The sequence below is a fragment of the Anopheles merus genome, chromosome 3L (assembly GCF_017562075.2).
Source record: "Anopheles merus strain MAF chromosome 3L, AmerM5.1, whole genome shotgun sequence".
Taxonomy (NCBI): domain Eukaryota; kingdom Metazoa; phylum Arthropoda; class Insecta; order Diptera; family Culicidae; genus Anopheles; species Anopheles merus.
In genome coordinates this window covers 25,008,085-25,027,161 of record NC_054085.1, presented here as the reverse complement: position 1 = coordinate 25,027,161, position 19,077 = coordinate 25,008,085, and the positions used below count along the sequence as shown (strand labels likewise).

Here is a 19,077-nt window from a genome sequence, read left to right as displayed (position 1 = left end):
GACCAAGCAGCACCTTGCATGCAGTGCACGTGGCACAAGAAAGCTGCTGGGTGCCTGGGTCGCAGTTCGATGCAGTATGACAGGAACGATTCAAGCGGGCGCTCACACACTCGCACACGTTGTCAGCATGTCAGGAATGATTAATAGATCCGGGGTCGGCCCGATTACGCGACAACTAGGACATGCAGAGCATACGATGGGAGCTTGGTAATGTGTATTTGGTTTGTGTTAAAATGGGTCCCTCCTCGCGGCAAAGGGTAGGGGAGTGAGCAGTGCGGGAGCGCTTTACGCTTCCCTCACAGTGACTACGGATGTACGGTGGTGTATGCGTGTTGTGAGGTGAGTATGGTATGGATGTATATAAAAATAAAATACACGAAACAAACCAACAATAAAGAACAACCAACATAAAGGGGATGCACTTTCGGGCGATAATTATTTGACAATCCGCTCACTCAAAATTAAACCTTCCGGCACCATCCGCCGGTCCCCTCATTATCGGTGCGGCACAGTGCGGATTGCGAAATAACGATCGCCACAACGGACATGCCGGAACATTCCAACAGGCGGCAAAGGAGGCAGCGGCGAACTTACCTGAAACAGTGGCTGATCGATTTTGGCGTTCGCCGGTATCTGCACCTTGTACATTTTCTGATCGAACTCGGGCGCGTGGTCGTTAACGTCCTCGACCTGCACGACGACGCGCGTCGTCGACGATAGCTGCGGCTCGCCGTTGTCCATCACCAGGACCTGTAATTAAAATGGCATAAAGGGAACGGAGTGGGGAAAAACGAAGAAAAAAAAAAAGTTCAACATTAGTGCGACTTGGTCCGTGATAGGGATCTCAGTGGAAAATAATCTGCACCGCTGCGGGAGGGCGGCATGCGCCGGGGTGCACACTGTCCTCACCGTTACGCATAACGGGGCCGCCGCAGTGGGAGGCAAATTAATTTTCCACCAAATGATTAATGAGCAGCAAACGCGTAGCAGGAAGTGCGCGAAAGGCCTCGACAACGTCGACGCGTCCCGAGATTGTGCGCTGCTGGGCGAGGCTTTTGTTGATTGGGATCGGGAAAACAGGGCCCACAAAACACACACACACACACACTATCGACACCTGCAGCGGCCTGTCCAGCTGCTTGACTGATGGCGGATTATTTGCAACAATGTGTGTTCTGCGCGTGCGAGTCGGTCGGGAGCGCTGTCAAAACCCATCAACCACACACGTTGGGGGCCCATGGTTTTTTGGGGCGGCGTGGGGGCATTCAACGTGCCATGAGGTCATTAAAAACGCACTTTGATCAGTAATCTGGTTTACTACCAAGCTGGAAACTAGTGTGAGCCATTTTTTTGAATCAAGCGAAAATTGTGCGTAGAGGCTTGATTTTGTTTGTTGTTGCTAATGATTTGCATTCTATGACGTGAATTGCAATAAACATATCTTTTCCTGGGTTATTTAATGATTTGATTTGTATAAAGGTATCTTTCGCCACATTTTGTAGGTCAAATTGCATACCTTTAGGAGTTTTTTTTTATTTAGAAAGCTAACAAAGCGTCATCCTTCAATTACGTTACGCTTAAATGGTAATTCTTTTTTAATTTTTTTTTACTTTTTTTGAGGGATTTTGACTATTTCAATAAGGATAGAAACTATAAAAAAACAATATTTGTGTAATTGATCTTACCTCAAGTATATGTTCAGGTTGATTTTCCCGATCCAGCTTTCGCGCGGTGGTAGTTATTAGCCCTGCAAAATATAACAAAAAAGAATTAGCTAAAGCATCTACAGAAAAGTTAAACTATCACAATCGGGGGAGGGCAACAGTTAATCCCTCCACCCCAAAAGTCCCAAAGTCTACAGATACTTTAATAAACCCACCGCCCACTGACGCAACGGAACGATTTAATCCTTTCTCCAAGGAGTGCTTTGAAAGCCAAAACCACCACAGAGCCACCACAGAGCCTTACAGTTTTTGCAGTGGTGCCATGCCAAATCATCATTACGGGTTCACCTTTAATCTTAGCCACCCCAAGGGCAAATACATAATTCAACACACACCGATATGGCCCACCCATACTCGGCGGCAAACCAAAGTAGGTGGGAGCAAGTTTCATTTCCATCGACGTTTGAAATGCAATCCGGTTCGGAAAAGCGTTCCGAACCGTTTGAACGTTCGCTAGGGCGATTCGTTACGCCTGGTGTTTGTGAGTGCTATGTTGTGTGCTTTCCTTCTGAAGTACTTTCCTCGATGGACGTCAACGGACACAACCTTCTTCTCTATGTGAGTATGTGTGTGTGTGTTTTAGTGTTTTTGCCGGTTTGATTCAACCATTCGATCAGGTGGGTGTACAATCGCTTTCGCCAGGGCTACTCCTTTTCAAGAGGGAATATGCGGCGAAGGCACAAAAAAAAACAAAACTAAAAGCTTTCCCCCCAGTCAGTAAGTATGGTTGTTTGTGTGAATGAGTGTGTGTGTGTGTGTGCAAAGGTAAGGCTAGAGAGGTTGTCTTCCACTTCAGCTCCAGCTGCTGCTGCAACGAATTGACCAACCGTAACCGATCCAGCTCAACCCGTTCCCTCTTTACACGATGCGAAACGCTTCTTGACGGATATGCGCTCGGTTCGGTGGTCCTTGAAACGATCCACTGGAAGCGTGTCCGGTGCCCGCCTGCCCCTGTGCAAAGCAAGCAAAACCACCGCCTCCCGCCAACAGGGTTGTCAATTACAGTTCGCATCTTCGCACGGTACGTGGCCACGGTGGGTAAAGGTAACGTCTTCATCGATTACGGCGCGTTTTCTATGTCAATGGGCACTGCCAACCCGATCCCCTCCTCATCCAGTACGGGATAAAACCATCACAATCGCGCACGTCGTTAACAGGCCCGCCGGGGCGAAACATAGTCACCGGGCTTTTTCGTATCGATCCATATTTATGGCTCCAATCGATATTGTTCCCGTGTTGACTTTTATGAGAAAATAATTGAATTTTAAAAGTGCATTTTCTGGCGGCTGCTAGCTCAGCAGGGGAGGTTTGCTTGGCGGGTTTTGAAGGTGTTTCTTCGACGCCAGAAGCGTTGAGATTTACACAATGTCTTTCCCGCTTCCTTCCCGATGACGGTAATTAAAATGTGCAGCTTGCTAGAGCGCTACAGACAAGTTCCTGCTTACCGCTGGTGCTGTTGATGGCGAAGTTGCCCTCCGGATTGCCGGAGATAATGCGATAGGAAATCTGCTGCAGTGGATCGATATCTCGATCTTCGGCCGCTAGCTGCAGGACCTTCACGTTCGGCGGGCTGCTTTCCGGTACCGAGGGATAGTACACGGCGTCCTCGGTGAGCGGCACGTTATCGTTTTCGTTCTGCACCTCGATGTAAACCTGCAAGAGGGGAGCAGTAGTGGGGGAGGAAAATGGGTTAATAAAGGCGCGGTTAGTTGCAAATAGTTTGCTAACCAGGTTTGTGTTTGTAGCTCCTCACCATTAGGTTCGGAGTGTGGTAAAGCTTACCTGTACGCAAGAGTGCAGCGGAACAACGGCTTGGTCCTGTGCGCAAACCGTCAGCCAGTAGTTCGGCTTCGTTTCCAGATCCAATGAGGCCAGTGTGCGTATCGTTCCTGAGAAAGAGAGGGAGAGTGAAGAAACATTGATGAAGAGATTACCACAAGCTTTAGTGTTTCAAGATCATTTAATTGCTGCATAGGAGGTCGTCAATGGAGCGATTGATTGTATCGTTTAGTAGTTATGTCTACCAAGCACATACTCTTTGTCTACTGAGATCACTGCCGCACCAGAAGGTGTAAAGTTATTGAAAATCGGTCTATTATTATCAAACGGTTTTTTGCGCCTAAAGTTATGCAAAGTGCAGATGGAAAATTTTTTTCTTATTCGAATTTAGAGCATTTAATAGCTTGGAATGCCTTTACAAAATTATACTCCTAAGGTTTATTATAACTTGAATAGTAAACCAAGTCATCTATTCCAAGCATGCAAACACATTCCTGCTTGAATGTGTAAGGTTCCACACATTGTCATGTTTTGCTGAGCGCCTATTGGTATGCAAAATGCGCTTATTAATCGTCGCAATTACATATGGGACATTATACAATAATGTGTTCACATTCATCAGGCATACAATCTCACCTACTTCGAATGATAAAAACTCACTAAATAAACCACAATACAGCATTTAGCTGGTAAACTTTGACGCTATAAATTTGAAACCTCTTAACAAAATGCTTTAAAAAAATACATTATAAATTTGAAATCTCTTAACAAAATGGTGAAGAAAAAGGACACGTTATCTTAAAGAGCCACGGCAATTTGTCTTCCCACAAAAAAACGCTGAAGAAAAACCTGCCCTAAAAAAAAAGCACCATAATTACCATCATCGCTTGCACAAGCATTAAGCGTACACCGCAAATTTCATGCAAAGAAATCATGATCTACGGCTTTACCAACTGAGCCGCCGAGCCTTACATCACACGCCCCCGCTTTATGGTCGCTCATCACTCCCTGCTGACCGCTTTTATGTCCCTTGCCCCAGCTTACCCCCGGTTGCCGTTGTAAAATGCTCATTAAATCTCCCTCCCTTCAAGCCTGCTGCGTGCGCGCTGCCGCCCCGGTGGAGAGGAGAAAACTTGGACACATCATAAAAATCGTGGTCGGAAAATTCATCTTCCTAATCATTGTGCGGTCATTCTGTACCAAAACTCAGCGCCGTTTCGGGGCATAAGAAAGATGGATGATGGGGGGAACAATAGGATGAAAACAGCCACACACACACAAAAAAAAACACAAGAAAAAGATTTTCCACTCTGTGCTATGCTTTCATGCTGCCTCATCAGACACCTCGCCGCGACACCAGCTGGCAGGCAGTGGGGCATTCTTCCCGGAATCTGCTAATACCACACGACCCGTAAAGCACACTTTGAGGTTTCGCTCAATGCGCGCACGTCAACCGTACAGAGCACATGGAAATGTTGCGACCGCTCTGGGCAGACGAGACTAGCGAGCAGGAACGAATTCTAGCAACCATAATCTTTTGTTTCCTTGCGAATGTGGTTCTCCTAAGCAGAAGGTTTTTTGGCGATTTTGCTTCATCTTTTTTCCAGTCTCTGTTTCGCGCCCGACTGACCAACTGGAACGGCTGGACAGCTGTGTGGTTGCCCTGCGCACAGCACACAGGGTACCGGTTATCATCGGAGCACACTTTGGGCATAAGATGAATGTCATTCCGTTGACAATGATCCTCCACGTCCACAACAAGGGACACCTCGGGGACGCCGGTCAACCATGTACGGGCAACGGGGGATGGTATGTTTTTGCGGGAGGATTAGTGTGATTACAGCGTGCTGAACTTGGGCCAATTTTTCGGTTGTTGTCTCTCTCTCACTCTCTATCTTCCTTCCCATACTTCGGCCAGACGTGTCCCCAGAACGGATCCACTCCAGCAGCTGCCAAGACAACGATGATAATGATAATAAGTAAAAGTCGCTGACGGGCTTGCTTCGATCGACGGGGACATTCGGCGAACAATGTGTACGGTGTGTCTCGCCCAGTGGACGGCCAGTCACACAGGATTGGCAGTTTGGAGAAGCGAACGACATTTGTTACGCTCAGCGGAGCGGCGATAATGGTTAAGGAAATACACCAAAACATAACAATGGCTTGTTGGGCGAAAGGCTTCCAAGATGGTTGTTTTTTTTGCGTGCATATGATATCAACCGACCACCACCAGGGGGAGGTAGTGGAAGCACGAGAAACATCGATAAAATTGGCCACAAACTGATCAACAAAGCGTCTGCAGCCTTGTTGCGAGTGGTGATGCTTTGCACATTGTTTGGAAGATTCTGTGCAAAACGGAAGAAAAGAAAGGTACTTCTGAATATACAAAAAATTAAATTCTCCATCTTTATGAAATCCAATAACGTCGGGAGTAAAAAATCGAACGACGAGAAACAGCACCAAAGACTACCCAATACACTAAAAAAAAAGTTGGCTCCAACGCGAACGTCAGTTGATATTGTTACAAAAAATTTGAAGGATGTTGTAACGAGTGAGGGTGAAACATAAACAAAATATTGCATTGCACATCGTGAGAGCAATAAAACGCCTAAATGTGGACAATAGGCACATCAAATGACCATTAAGAATCGATGATGCTTTTATGCTCCTATGCGCCTTTTATTATAAAGGTTTGAAATAATCTTTAAACTACCATTGTTAAACTGCACCAATCAACGTTCTCTTTCTAGTTTAAATCTTAAAGATCAATTTTCTACAATCGATTATGCTTAGAATGCAATACAATACAATACAATCGAGATGATTAGAATGGTTAAACATTCTGTGGTTTAGTTTTTTAAATCGGCATTCAATTAGGTCCTTTTTTATAATCCATTCATTTGATATTCGATTATTAAAAAACGGATGGTAATTTGGAATGTATTTACAAACTTTTTTCGTCAGACTGCTTGTGGACGCGAATAAAATGACTATAAATAAATTATGGTACATTATGGCATTATGGTTCCTCTTAGAAGTCAATACCACAGTTCAGCGGCGAAACATTTTTAGATGTTTGAATGATTAAAAGATTATGCAGATCTTCTAACGCCCCTCAAGTTTTCTTCAAACTACAATTGAATATGCAATTGTTTTACTTAGTGCACATTATCCACCCCTTTTGAAGCCATAATATCTACAATTCAATACACACACAGCCCTATTTAAACATTTACAGCATATTGACCAATGGTCGGTGAAACGAATCTCCTGTCCAAATTGGGTTCGGTGTTCTGCCAAAGTTTCTCATTCCATTCCCATTTCGTCCACTGTGAATGGAGTACACTCGCTTACGAAATACACTCGAGAGTTCTTCAAAACATTGATAGCGTCCGATTGCCGACTTCGGAGCTCAAGCATCATTCCCTGAGCTGTCAGGGTGGTCTCGCAAGACTCACCCAACCCAACACCGGCTTGGCAAAACCGGCTGGAATGTGAAACATTTCGAGGCCCCGTTTGCCGATACAAATGGAATCAATTAAAATAAGGGCAACAGTGCTCTGAAAGTTGCCACAGCGTCCAAACACCAGCCTGAATCATGGATGAGGTGAAATGAAGTTTGGAAATTTGGCATCTCAAACACCGAAGCAGAGCGCGAGGTAATTTAGGGTAATGGTGCTACGGCGCCGCCCCGGAAGATCAACGGGCGGTATCGATCACACCTAATTAAATTAGAGCTCCAGTCTCTGGTTAATGCCTATTTTATGATCTTTCCGCTCTTTCGCGGTTGGATCGAGCGGGCCCCCTGCTTTGTGCTCGCCACGGGCCACTGGAGGCAGGTCAAGCGGTGGGCGGTGAACTTTGCGAAACATGTTTCGGGGAACTGAAACATTGTTGGTGCCACTCCAAAATATCGTCTGCCTGCACGCGGTTCCCAGACAAGAAGCGTTCCAGTTTCCCGGCAGCGAAGGTGCATGTTCCGCTCGAATCAATAACATTTTCACTTGATTTTTATTGTGCACCCTTTCATTTTGCAGCAGGAGAGAGAGAGAGAGCTAAGATGAAATAGGTGGAAATGATGAAAAGCAGAGAGGGAAAAGTTTTTGCTTCGATTGCCACAGCGTACAAGTGCCATCGAGTGTTTCGAGGGAGGGCGCAAAGAGTGTGCGAGTAAATAAATTAGGCATATTCTATCTTCATCAAACGAGCCCATGCCTTTACCGCGCCCGCTTCATGTTTTCCATCTTTCTTCTGTTCGCGTGGGAGAAATGAAACAAAAACCGCTCGGGCTGAAGTTCTTCTGCCCCACCGCAAGCAGCCGGCTGATACTGTGCTGAGTGATAAATTTCCCAATTCCAACCGCCCGACTCTCATTCCACCCGACTCCTCAGCCCGAGACCAGGACGGGAGAGCAGGTTTTCGGTTGCTTTTGCCGACGGTTTAATGGAATGGAAGCGCCACCGAACGAACGCCGATGAAATCCATTCGGCCCATAGATAGGCAATAAAACGTGTTAATTACCCGCGATGGCGAAAAACGAACCCAGTGCCCCCGAATGGCGATGGTGGGAGGAGGAAAGTAGGAAATAATGTTGCAACATTTGCGGGCAGCACGGTTGGGCGAGTGTGTTCGCTATGAAAAAGCAACCCATTAGTAGGTCGGTATGTTCTTTGGTTGCTGGTCTAATCCGGAGCTAGTGTGAATGTGTTTGGTTGAGGTGTGATTATTAATTTCTTTTTATTGTTGTCGGAGGTGGCATTGGATGATTTGCTACATTTGTAGAGTCGGGTTTTTTTAACTAAAACGCTTTAAACTCTACGAAGAAAGCAACAGTTGGATAACAACATTTAGCAAACGCCTACATTTATGTAAGGAAAAATTATAGCATCTTCAAGCTATGCTTTTCTCTTGACAAGAGGACGTTTTAGCAGCTTTAATTAGTGAATAGGTTGTCTTAAAAATTGGTTGTGTTGGTTTGAACAAATTATTTTCTAAAATTTCAATTCATTTGAAGCATATTGAAACAGAAATCGGTACAACCACTCGCTAAAGTTCCTTGCATGAAAAACGCTCCATATGCTTTCATGTTGCTGAAATATATCTGCTCACGTCCTTTCTGGCGCGCAAGAACCTTCTGTAAAAAAACATTTAATTCTACACAGCGCACTCGTGCGTGACACTTGCATTCATTTCGTTCCCATTATAGCTAAGCGTTGCAGTAGTCATGTACCTCCCAGTCGTACGCCATATATCCCGCAACAATCAGCGACTGGCGGAACACATGAAACAATAAAACAAGATACAAAGTTAAGCAACAAATACCAGGAGCGAGAACACACACATTCTTTAGAATGGCTTCGTCCTGTCGCGTCGAAACGCAGACGACTGCGAAAGACGCTTACACGGTGCCGCTGCTTTCTGTTTCTTGTTTTACCTCGCGCTGCAAACGGCAGGGCGGCAGTAGGACCACAAACACCACAGCTACAGCTGAGCTCAAACCAAACAAGGCGCAGAACAGCACAATGGAGCACATGCTCGCAGACTGGCTGGTAACAATGGCTTTGCATTGGTCTAATTGTAGTCCCAGCGCTGCCGAAAGGAAATGCCACCGGGGGGAAGGATGGAGTGAACAGTGAACAAAAGTTTTCTCTCTCGGCAAGTTGTTCGGTGTAGCTCCCTAGGGCTGTCTCCTAGCTAAAAGAAAAATAAACAGTAGCACCACAGTACGCAAGATGAAGCACGCATTTATGATTTTTTATTGCAACATTCTCCGTGCCTCCTCACTCGCGCGCCCACAACGTGGCATTGGCCGAGAGCCGTTAGAACAATAGCGCTTTTGGATATAGGTGAAAACAATACGAAAAAAAAACGTTGTTTAAAAAAAAATGTCCCGCCTTGTTATATGATGCCACCACCAGCTTTCTATCGCTTCCGATAAAAGGCACTGACACTCTTTTCCCATATAGCATACCTCACGTACCAGTGGTTCGTGTTCGTAACTTGCCGCGCGCAGTGTAGACCGCGTCTGGTGCTCCGTTCGGGGGAGGGCACGATGTTCGTGGGAACGTTGTAAGTCCTGAGCTAGCGAATCGATTTGAAGCGGCAAGAAAAGGAAAAGAGCTGCGTTGCCACTGACTGACGACAGGAGGGGGGGGGGGGGGGGGGGGGGGGGAATATTAATTAAAATGCTACAACTTTTGCAAAAGCAACAATCGATCGAAAGTTTGTTGTCCAACAAACTTGTTCCAATTAAAACTAAGGTAGGGACGGTGGAACATCAACGCGGCAAAGGAGACACATTCGAGGGAAATAACGACGTTCAGGTAAGGTAAATAGTTTGCTGATTATAGCCGGGACAGAATGATAAAATGACTGTACAATTAATTAAACGTTGTATAGTGTATACTATGTAAAGAGCATCAACGTTGTTATTGAGTAGCAAAGGACAGTTTCTGGAAAACATCAAACTTTAAGAGTCGTTCCTGCGTTTAGTTTGTTCGTGTAGTCTTAACGAGTGCATTATTTTCTCCAACCTAGAGTATTTCAGCCTCAAAGCTATAATTCGATTCGAGCACCTGCTCGAAAAAAATGGCAAAACAAGGTCGTGATTTCATTTATCCCAAGGTGCATTAAAGAGATTAGGTGGTGGTGAGATCTAGAATCAAAGTGTGAAAAGGTGATCTCACATCCTGTTTTTACAGGGTTTTCCAGGAGTTCTCATAGCTGTGGAACACTTTATTGACTCTTTTTTTCGTGAAATGAACTTATTGTAAAGGGAATTGAACTCTATAGCATCCTTGTTGGACAAATCCAATAGGAATTTCCAAGGAGCCCGTCCAAAAAACGGTGCCATAGAGTCCAATTTCCACCGTACAAAGTTCACTTCCCATATGAATTCGTCTAGGAAGTGTCCCACAACTATGAGAACCCCTGGAAAACCCTGTATAACCATATTTCAACGACATTTTTTGACTGAACGGGTGAAAACTTTTACTCGAACAGGCTTTTTGGTATTTAGACGCATACGCAAAATACTCTTAAAAACACCATTCAGAAGCAGAAGCGATACAAATCAATCTGCTAAATCATGCCAAAGACTTGGGCATTGTTCTTGATTCAAATTTGAACATTAAATAGCATATCGATGACGTTTGAGCCAGAGGAAACTAACTACTTGGCGTGGTTGTCCGGTTACCACTAATAAATTCCGCAACCCCAGGTGCATCAAAGCTGTCTACAATAGTATCGTTCGTTGGGTTCTGGAATATTTGAGCGAAGTCTGAAGCCCAAATACTGGTTCTTCAATTGCTCGCCTTCAGTCGGTTCAACGTTAGCTCACGCGATATGCCCTACGCCTACTTCCCTGGCAGGATGATCGCAATAATCTTCCTCCGTATGCTGAGCGGTGCCGTCTTCTAGGGCCTTGAAGCTCTTTCGGTTAGAAGATGCAATGCACAGTGCTCTTTCATCGCTGGTTTGCTAAATGGCTCTATCGCCTCATCGCCTTTGTTGCATCGAGTCGATATCTGTGCGCCCATACCGAACACTTAGGTCTAAAGAGACTCAACCTCGATCCAGCGCTGGTCGGTCTGACCCTATGTTCCACATGTCGGCTGTTTTCAACACTGTTTCGGATTGCTTCGACTTCAACATCTCAACTCAGTGCTTCAAGGAACGTCTCCGGCTTCTACCATGGCCGCAGTGAATTACGATACAAATCTTTATTTTGCTATGATTTTTTTTTTTGTGTACTGTTACTTATCTTAATTAGGCCATACGGCCCGTTGTAGATTAACCAATAAATAATAATAACTATATACACCTCGGGATTAGCCCACCTGCACATTATACCCATTTTGATAACTGCTCGAATACTGCTTTGCAATACAAACAGCTGATTGGTTGAAATTACAGCGTACGATCTTGAAAGCGAAAGGGGCCCATCGCTAGAAAGTCATTCATTCCGCGCCGGAACAAATATAAAGCAATTCAATCTGTTACGATATGTTTGCTCCCAGCAAGAGGTCCCGTACTGTTTCTTATCCCATAAAAGCACAACACGCAGGCAACAATGCGGCGGGGCTCACGCACTACCCCGAAATGTCTTCACTCCTTGCCTAACAAGACTTCCGGCGTCACGGATACGCGTGGTGTACGTGTTTCGTGCCAGGAGTGTTAATAGAAAAGTTTTTCCCATCCGTAACCACAGGAGCTCCTGTTTCGGGGATATTGCAAGCCACGACGCCTATAAACATATGGCCCCGCAAACATGTCGCACACTGAAACTGTTGCTTCGATTAACGAGATACTAGAGGTGGGAACTTTCGAGGCCCCAAAAGGACATTAGACGGCGTGGATGTAGGTTGCGGCTGCGTACCAATTTGCTAAATTGTTAGCGGTCAGTAATTAGAGCATTGATGCTCTCGCCAACCAATCTAGAACTTTTGGGGAAGGAGTGTGTGTGTGTGTGTGGATTTGTGGAACATTGTGAGCTGATTGGAATCGAGTATAGAACACAAAAGTCGTACACAAATACACCACCACCACCACCGTGTGCGCGTGCAATCAATTTAGTGTGCTGACGTGCTGGTGATTATTTTTCCATCCTCTCGCTGATTTTGTTCGATAGGCTTCTCTGGAGGGAACCACTCCGCTACGTTCCGTTGGATTACAGCGTTTGCAAATGGTGTGTGCAAATAACACACCGTTGTTTGTTAACTCGCCCACAATTCAACGCCCCATCTATTAGCCCTTGTAAAAGGACACCTCCCACTTCAGCAGCAGGAAGTCCAAAGAGACAGACGCACCACAAAGCAACACCAAAGATCCTGTAATCCTCGGCGGAGGCTGGCACCGCCCCAAGGCAATAATTATGGCACAAAGCACACCGGGAATAAGGGAAGGAATTGCAATGCGCGCTGCCTACATTCGGGCGCTCTGTTATCATCTGCACTGCCATACCAACAATTACCCGCTGTTGAGGGAGACCGAGCTGGCAGAGAGTCAGACGGAAGAACAGGGAACAGGGACAGAACCGTAGATGCGGTAAAGACGATGAAAACAAGAACTTTCATTCCCCGTTTGCCGGATGCATCCGGCGGTGTTCGTATCCACTTCCATTGTGATTTGGATTTGTGTAATGCAGTGCACCCGTAATTCTAACCAACAACTGGGTTTGCATCCGTTGCGCAAATGCAAAAGAAAGGAACTGTCTCCACTGTTCTTTACCCTCGTTTATCGCTGTACTTTGCAACTTTTTCTGCCATGGGGGAAAGTTGTGCAGCTGCACAGCCAGTCGGGCTAAATTATACATCTTCCAGTGGTGTTTACGTGCGAGTGTGTTGTTTCTGTGTTTCTGTGGACAGAAATGGCAGCAACTGTAACTTGGGAGGTAAATCTTGAGAGTTTAAGGAGCGAGCTGTACTACACCAAAGATGGGTATTGTTATGGAGTTGAGAAAGTGATAATTTAACACTTGTAGGGTTTATGAGGCGTAGTTGTGGAAATCAAAACTTGCGGTTTATACCGCAATTATTTCAGACGGTACTTTGTGTACTATGTCACCGTTTTCCTGTTTTGCTAAGAAAGATTATTTAAAATATGAACTCTTATACAACGTTTTAGGATAAAGGCAAACAAAACGCACATTTTAAGCCGTTCGTGTCGGCTACTCCATAAATCCAGCACCTAAAATAAATTGTACCTTAAAGTCGGCAAACGTCAGCGCAAAGTTTTTAGCGACAATCTTTACCAGCAACTCGCGTGAATGCAAATGAAGCAAATGCGATTACGCCAATGCTAGACGCAAAAAGGAATGGCCGTACAGAGATGGCTAGAGAGAGAGAGAGAGAGAGAGAGAGAGAGAGAGAGAGAGAGAAAAAAAACACATCTTTTCTACCTTTCTCAAGACGCTCAACCAGCCCTGAACATATCCAAACTTTGGATGGATTGCAGCAGCAGTACAGAAAGAACGACAGAAAGACAGATAGAAGTTGGAAAAATAATGGTTCCGAGCTTCCAAAAGTTTGTGCGCGGTTCTGTGGAATCGCTTGAACAATGGGGCGGCGACACGACGACTTCTCTTTAGCGCCATCAGATCTCGTTTGTTTAGGTACCCACCGCGACGGGTTTTGGGCCGGGGTAAGGACACTTTAGCATAATTCGGCACAATCGCTTTTTTTGCTCCACTACCGGCCACACAGCTTGCTGCCGGTGACGTTTCGTTTGGAAGTTTTGCAAGTGTTTCTAGAAATCACGCTTGACGCTTGAATTGTGGCTGGAGCGAGCAGCAGCAGCATAAATCGATCGAACAAGACCTGGCAGTGCCGCCGGATATTCACTACACGCTCTGTGCGCACTTCAGGATAATTCGATCAAAACTTGCACACCGTGCAGCACCGAACTAGGGCACTGGATGTGGGAGAGCTGCCTGCTGGCGAAGTGCTCGGTCTCGGTCACAAGATGTCAAATTCATTCTCTTTTTGATTCAACGGCGGAACAACACTTTGTTCGAGAAGGATGAAGGCACAGCGTTGGAATCTCATTTAGAACGAATAGAGTGACTTTTGGGGCAGGGAGATGAGCGAACTATCTTTATCATCGAACAACCGCAAAGGACCCATTCGTTCCGTGGCAAAGTGTTCTCCCGTGGTGCTCTATTTTCTCCACCTTCCCCGAGGCAGTGAAATGACATCATTCGACTTTGATTAATAATGATCGTATGCATACTTAATGCGGAAGACGGCTGCATTTGCATTCCAATCGCGCGCCGAGGCCGGGTGGTGGCCTGTGGGAACCGGCAGAAGTTTTCCCATCGTTCCAGCGTTGTTCCTTGTAGGGTGAGACTTGAACTCCACGCCAAAGTATCCCGGCGTTCGATCGCTTTCGGGCAACAACATCCAGCAGGAAGCCCAAGTGCACCAACTTGAGCGCGTTAGCTAAAAATGAGCACACAGGGTGGCGCAGGGTGTTGATGGACAGCGCGCAATCAAATTTGCACAACAGTAATGGGCAAATTTTGCCAACACCTAATGCAATGTACTGTCCAGCCGCAAACACTAACTAGCCCCCGCGCACTCTCTCGCGGGTTTGATTTACGTGCGCGCCGGGCAGTTTTGTTGTGCTCGTTTTTGTTAGCTCTCTCTCTCTCTCTCGCTCTCCATCCCGGCGATGATTTATGCGTTTCAACTGATCGGCTGTTCGGAGCGGGTGGGAATCAGTTCTATCCCGCGCGGTTTGTTTGTTGACGGGATTTGGCGCAGAAGTTTCGCGGACGAACTGCTGCACTGCTGCCCACGCGGGGAAAAAGTAAGTTATGGCCAGCATTACAGCATCGCGTGGGACTCACTCGAAATCGGGCGACGGACGATTCTGAGAGTGTCGTTTTTTTTCACCCCCCTCTTCTACCGCTGCTGATGCTTTCCATTTGACGGATGGGTTTGTCAACCGGGCTAATGTCGTTGCGAAATAGAAACAAACTAGATAACGGCTGCACCGCTGATGGATGTAGTTAAATTACACGGCACGGTGGGTGATGTTTATTCTGAGCTGCTGATGGTGGAGTAGCACTCGTGCAGGAGAAACTATGTGTACTGAGTCGTTTTGACAAATGCTTCTTTTCTGTTTGAGCGATTGCCGAGTCGAGTTTGTTTGGACGGTACCATTAAATCAATGGCTTCAGTACAGAATGTTACATGAACAAATGTTGCGGGTGAAAGTGCACAATTCATTGCATCGGATAAAGGAAGCAAGATTTGATAATTTTATAGATATTTCATAAAATAAATATAGTTGGTGAAATATAAGCCCGTCACAACAGGTAAATTTGTCAAACTCGTTTCTTTGGTAAGCAATACGGTAAAGACTACAAACACACAAAAAACGTATCTACAGTCATAATCCGATACACGCCATCGTACGAGACCAAGCACAATAGCGTATCTTGAGTTTACGCGTATAGTGAATTTCTTCGGAAAAACAGTTTATACGAAGGTCAAAAAATATCGAAACAGAGATTATAATACGATATTTTTACTTTAAAACAAGTATCTTTTGCAAAAATTCGACGCAAAACGCTTTTTGAGCATTAGTAAAATTCAAAAAGAGCATTAAATATATCTGAATATTGTGGATAATGAATTTTAACATAAATATGAATATTTAATAGGCTTTTGTTGGATTTAGGAATTAAACAATTTACATTTGGAACCTGAATTCAAATACGAAAACACACACGAATAAGAAGGAACTAAAATAAAGTATATAGATAAATCCAATTGACAAATATGAATCGTAAGAAATGAACTGCTCGAACTACTCGAATGAATGTAGTGAACTTTGAGACAAATGAATACACAATCGCAAACCGATTGAGGGGCACGCGTTTGTTACAAAATTTATAATTAAATATCACAACCAGCAACTTTTGTGAACATATTTCACAGCTGTTTTAAGAATATGACTTGTTTCCAATGTTTGATGTTTCATTTATTTATTTATATGTTGTTATTACTTATTGATGAATTTTATCTTTTTTTTTTTTAAAGCCCTATGGCCTTCTTGGACCGTTATTCGTGAATAGAAATATATTTTAATTTCGTTTATGTTCAGACTTCCTTGAGTAAAGTTTAACACAAGAACTGGAATAGGACGACAAATAAGATAATAAAAACATTATTCACCAAGGCGTTATTTATTTTTGAATGTTGACAAGTTTGGATACAAAATGACAAGTTTGCATAAGCAGTATTAAATTTCAGGCAGTGAGGTACGATCAGAATGGCCCGGTCAGTCAATGCTCTACTAGGAATGGTTGCGATAACTTCCATGGTTGACTGTAGCGTCCAAGCAATAACTTGCAAATTGAATTTTGCAGGAATATTCGCAGAAAGTTTGTAGCTTTCCCTACATTACAATGGTATTTTTCTTTTCTGTTAAGGCAAACAAAACCGTCTAAAACTCAGTAAAGACAATTACTAGGAAACCAAACCATTTGACAACTTTCTTTGAACTAATTGTTAAAATAATACCGCGTGCGATGAGAACTTAACAAGATTTCCGCTTACACTCGTTACACAACATTTCCAACAAAAGATTTACGATCAAACAGACACGTTAAGCCGGTAAGAGCACTTCAATGCAATTAACATGACCAAAATTGTGAAAAGTAATGTCAGTAAGCGAGAGGAACATTCTTAGTTCCACTCAAAACATACTTAGGTGACAGAAATTCGTTAAATGCCACACAACACGAGCCCATAAATTCTTGTTTTCCCTCAGAAAGGTTAAACGCAATGCATTATTGATTTATCGATCGTACTCCAGCAACACACCCTTCCCATTTCATCGATCCCTTTTACCTTCAACGAAGATCACGACGACATGCCGACCATTTCCCCCACCTAGCGATCTCTGAATGCAGCTGGGAGGCATTTTTATAAATATCCTCTTATCCCTTACCGGATGGCCACACGATACAATGCAATGTCGATGTGCCGGTACGGTGCACCGCACTTCACTTTTGCCCCGTAAAACCAGCAACCCTGGAGGGTAACGGCCTTGACGGGCGTAAATCGCCGTGTCGGGCACCGTAAAGGGAGCACAGAAAATAAATCCCTATTTAAAGAAATCCGTAGCATTCTCAAGTAGGTAAGCCGCATGCAGGGCAGTCACACACATACATACATATCCCCCTGGGGCTATTGGCTTGCCCTCATTAGGAAGCGGAATGTATGAGGTATGAGCTATTATTAAAAAAAAAAAACAACATACCCTACAAGTGTTGCACACGTCCCCGCTGCGGCAAAGATAGTGGATAATGGTGCTTGTATGGCTACGGAAGTGTGTGAAGGAGAAAATAAGAACCCCGCAAAAGCCATGAGAGGGCGTGAAACCGTAATTGAATGGTGGATAAACATCGTATGTAGCGGTGGAAGAACTGCCGCCGGGTGTTTGTGCCGCACTTCGAAGGTCATACCTGGGTTTGTAGATGTAGCTTCCGATAGGAGTCCTTGTTAAAGAACCTTCTTTTAAAGCGATAGAAGGGTGTAAAGGAGACTAAAGAGTGCATTGAAACATGGGTAGAGTTAAGGATTAAATATGTTTACCTGAAGACTGAAGCATTTCAGAACAGAAGCTTCCACAATACACCGAATAACCGATCGCGTGACGAGGTTCACATCCATCTTTGGACACTTCCCATGACCAATTGGAACGTAGATTGCATACCGCAACAAAAAAATCCATCACTTCCACATCATGATGGATTGGTCTGGATTAGAACTTTCCCATTGGACAGTGTTTCGTTACACTTTCGAACTGTTTATTGCTCTCGTTCTGATATTAAGCTTATCCCAGTAGCTCATCAACATCGCTCGAGGTGGGAATTTTTGGGAAACACACTGCAGGAAAATAAAACTTGCCTCCCCCCCCTCCCCCTCTCCCGCTAAGCCCCACAAAACCACTGCCAGCGGGAGAAAGCGTCAGCAGTTTGTGGAATTCATCCGACATAGCTTCTTTTGATGCCACCGCTTAATCCTGTTCTGGCAGCAGCGGTGGCACCGTACAGGATTATACAGTACATCAAGAACGCCCCAATACCAACCCTTCAGGCACACAGAAGAGAGAGAGAGAGAGGGAGAGGGAAAAAAGGAAGGGTCGGGGAGATCCAAGAACCCCGAGGCTGGCGGGCAAATTGGCTCCCGAACGGCACAGCCCCGAAAAATTCCTTCGTGATAAAGTTTTAATCCTCTCTGGCCGAACACACCGGCCGCTGACACCTATCATCAGCTTGCTTGATCCAGCGGCCGCTTACAGCAGGCGGCGGGCCACGGGTTCCATGTCGGTGCAGCAATAAGCGGTTGGTAAACTTTTGCACCGTAAACCCATCCGACTCTAGCCAACCACCCATCGCCTGTCGTCTCTGGTATCTTTTTTTTTTTGTGCATTAGTTTCCCGAAAAGAATGCCAGCTCCAAAATACCAAAGCAAAACAACGGGCTCCAAAAGTGCGGAAGGTGAGCATGGGAAAGGGTTTGAGGGTTGACTAGCGAGAAAATGCAATAAAGCTGGGTGCACTTTTACGTCGGTACAACAAACCGCAAGCGCTCGAGCTTGAGGAAGGAAATCGGGACTAGCAGGGCTTTGACCGTGGTGCAGCTGCAACTCTCCAGCACTGACAGCTACGCGCCACACTAAATTCTGTCACCGATCTCGGCTGACATCGGTTCGGAAGAAGCGTAGCCGCCGCTCCCGCCAGTGGAAACTGTTGCTTGTGTACGTAATGTTTCCACTTCCTTCGCAGTGGTTTTTTTGGTGCTCTTTATGCGGATGTAATCTCACCACTGCTGGTGCCCGTTCTACCGGGGAGTGACATTCGCAACGGATCAACTTGATTGGACCCCTACATACAACTTTGCGCGAAACGTTCTCGCGAAGTTGGCTGTATGTTGGTTAAGAGATACAGGGGGATGGGGTGGAAATGTTGTTTTTGTTCTGTTGTAGAGGAACGAATTTTCTAGCTAAATAATCACCACTCTGGAATTAGTTTCGTATCAGCAAAGAGTTGCTGCAAAAGT

General features: G+C 45.1%; 1 protein-coding gene across 1 annotated transcript in view; it reads right to left on the bottom strand.

Annotated features, from left to right (window-relative positions):
• Nucleotides 1–19,077, bottom strand: part of LOC121598569 (fat-like cadherin-related tumor suppressor homolog) — a 69,211-nt gene that overhangs the window by 20,333 nt on the left and 29,801 nt on the right. The window contains exons 3-6 of the mRNA XM_041925590.1: nt 3,507–3,613; nt 3,170–3,377; nt 1,686–1,747; nt 595–750 (exon numbers count right to left, since the gene is read on the bottom strand). Of these exons, the coding sequence (XP_041781524.1) occupies nt 595–750; nt 1,686–1,747; nt 3,170–3,377; nt 3,507–3,613 (533 nt within the window). The remainder of the gene's footprint in view (nt 1–594; nt 751–1,685; nt 1,748–3,169; nt 3,378–3,506; nt 3,614–19,077) is intronic.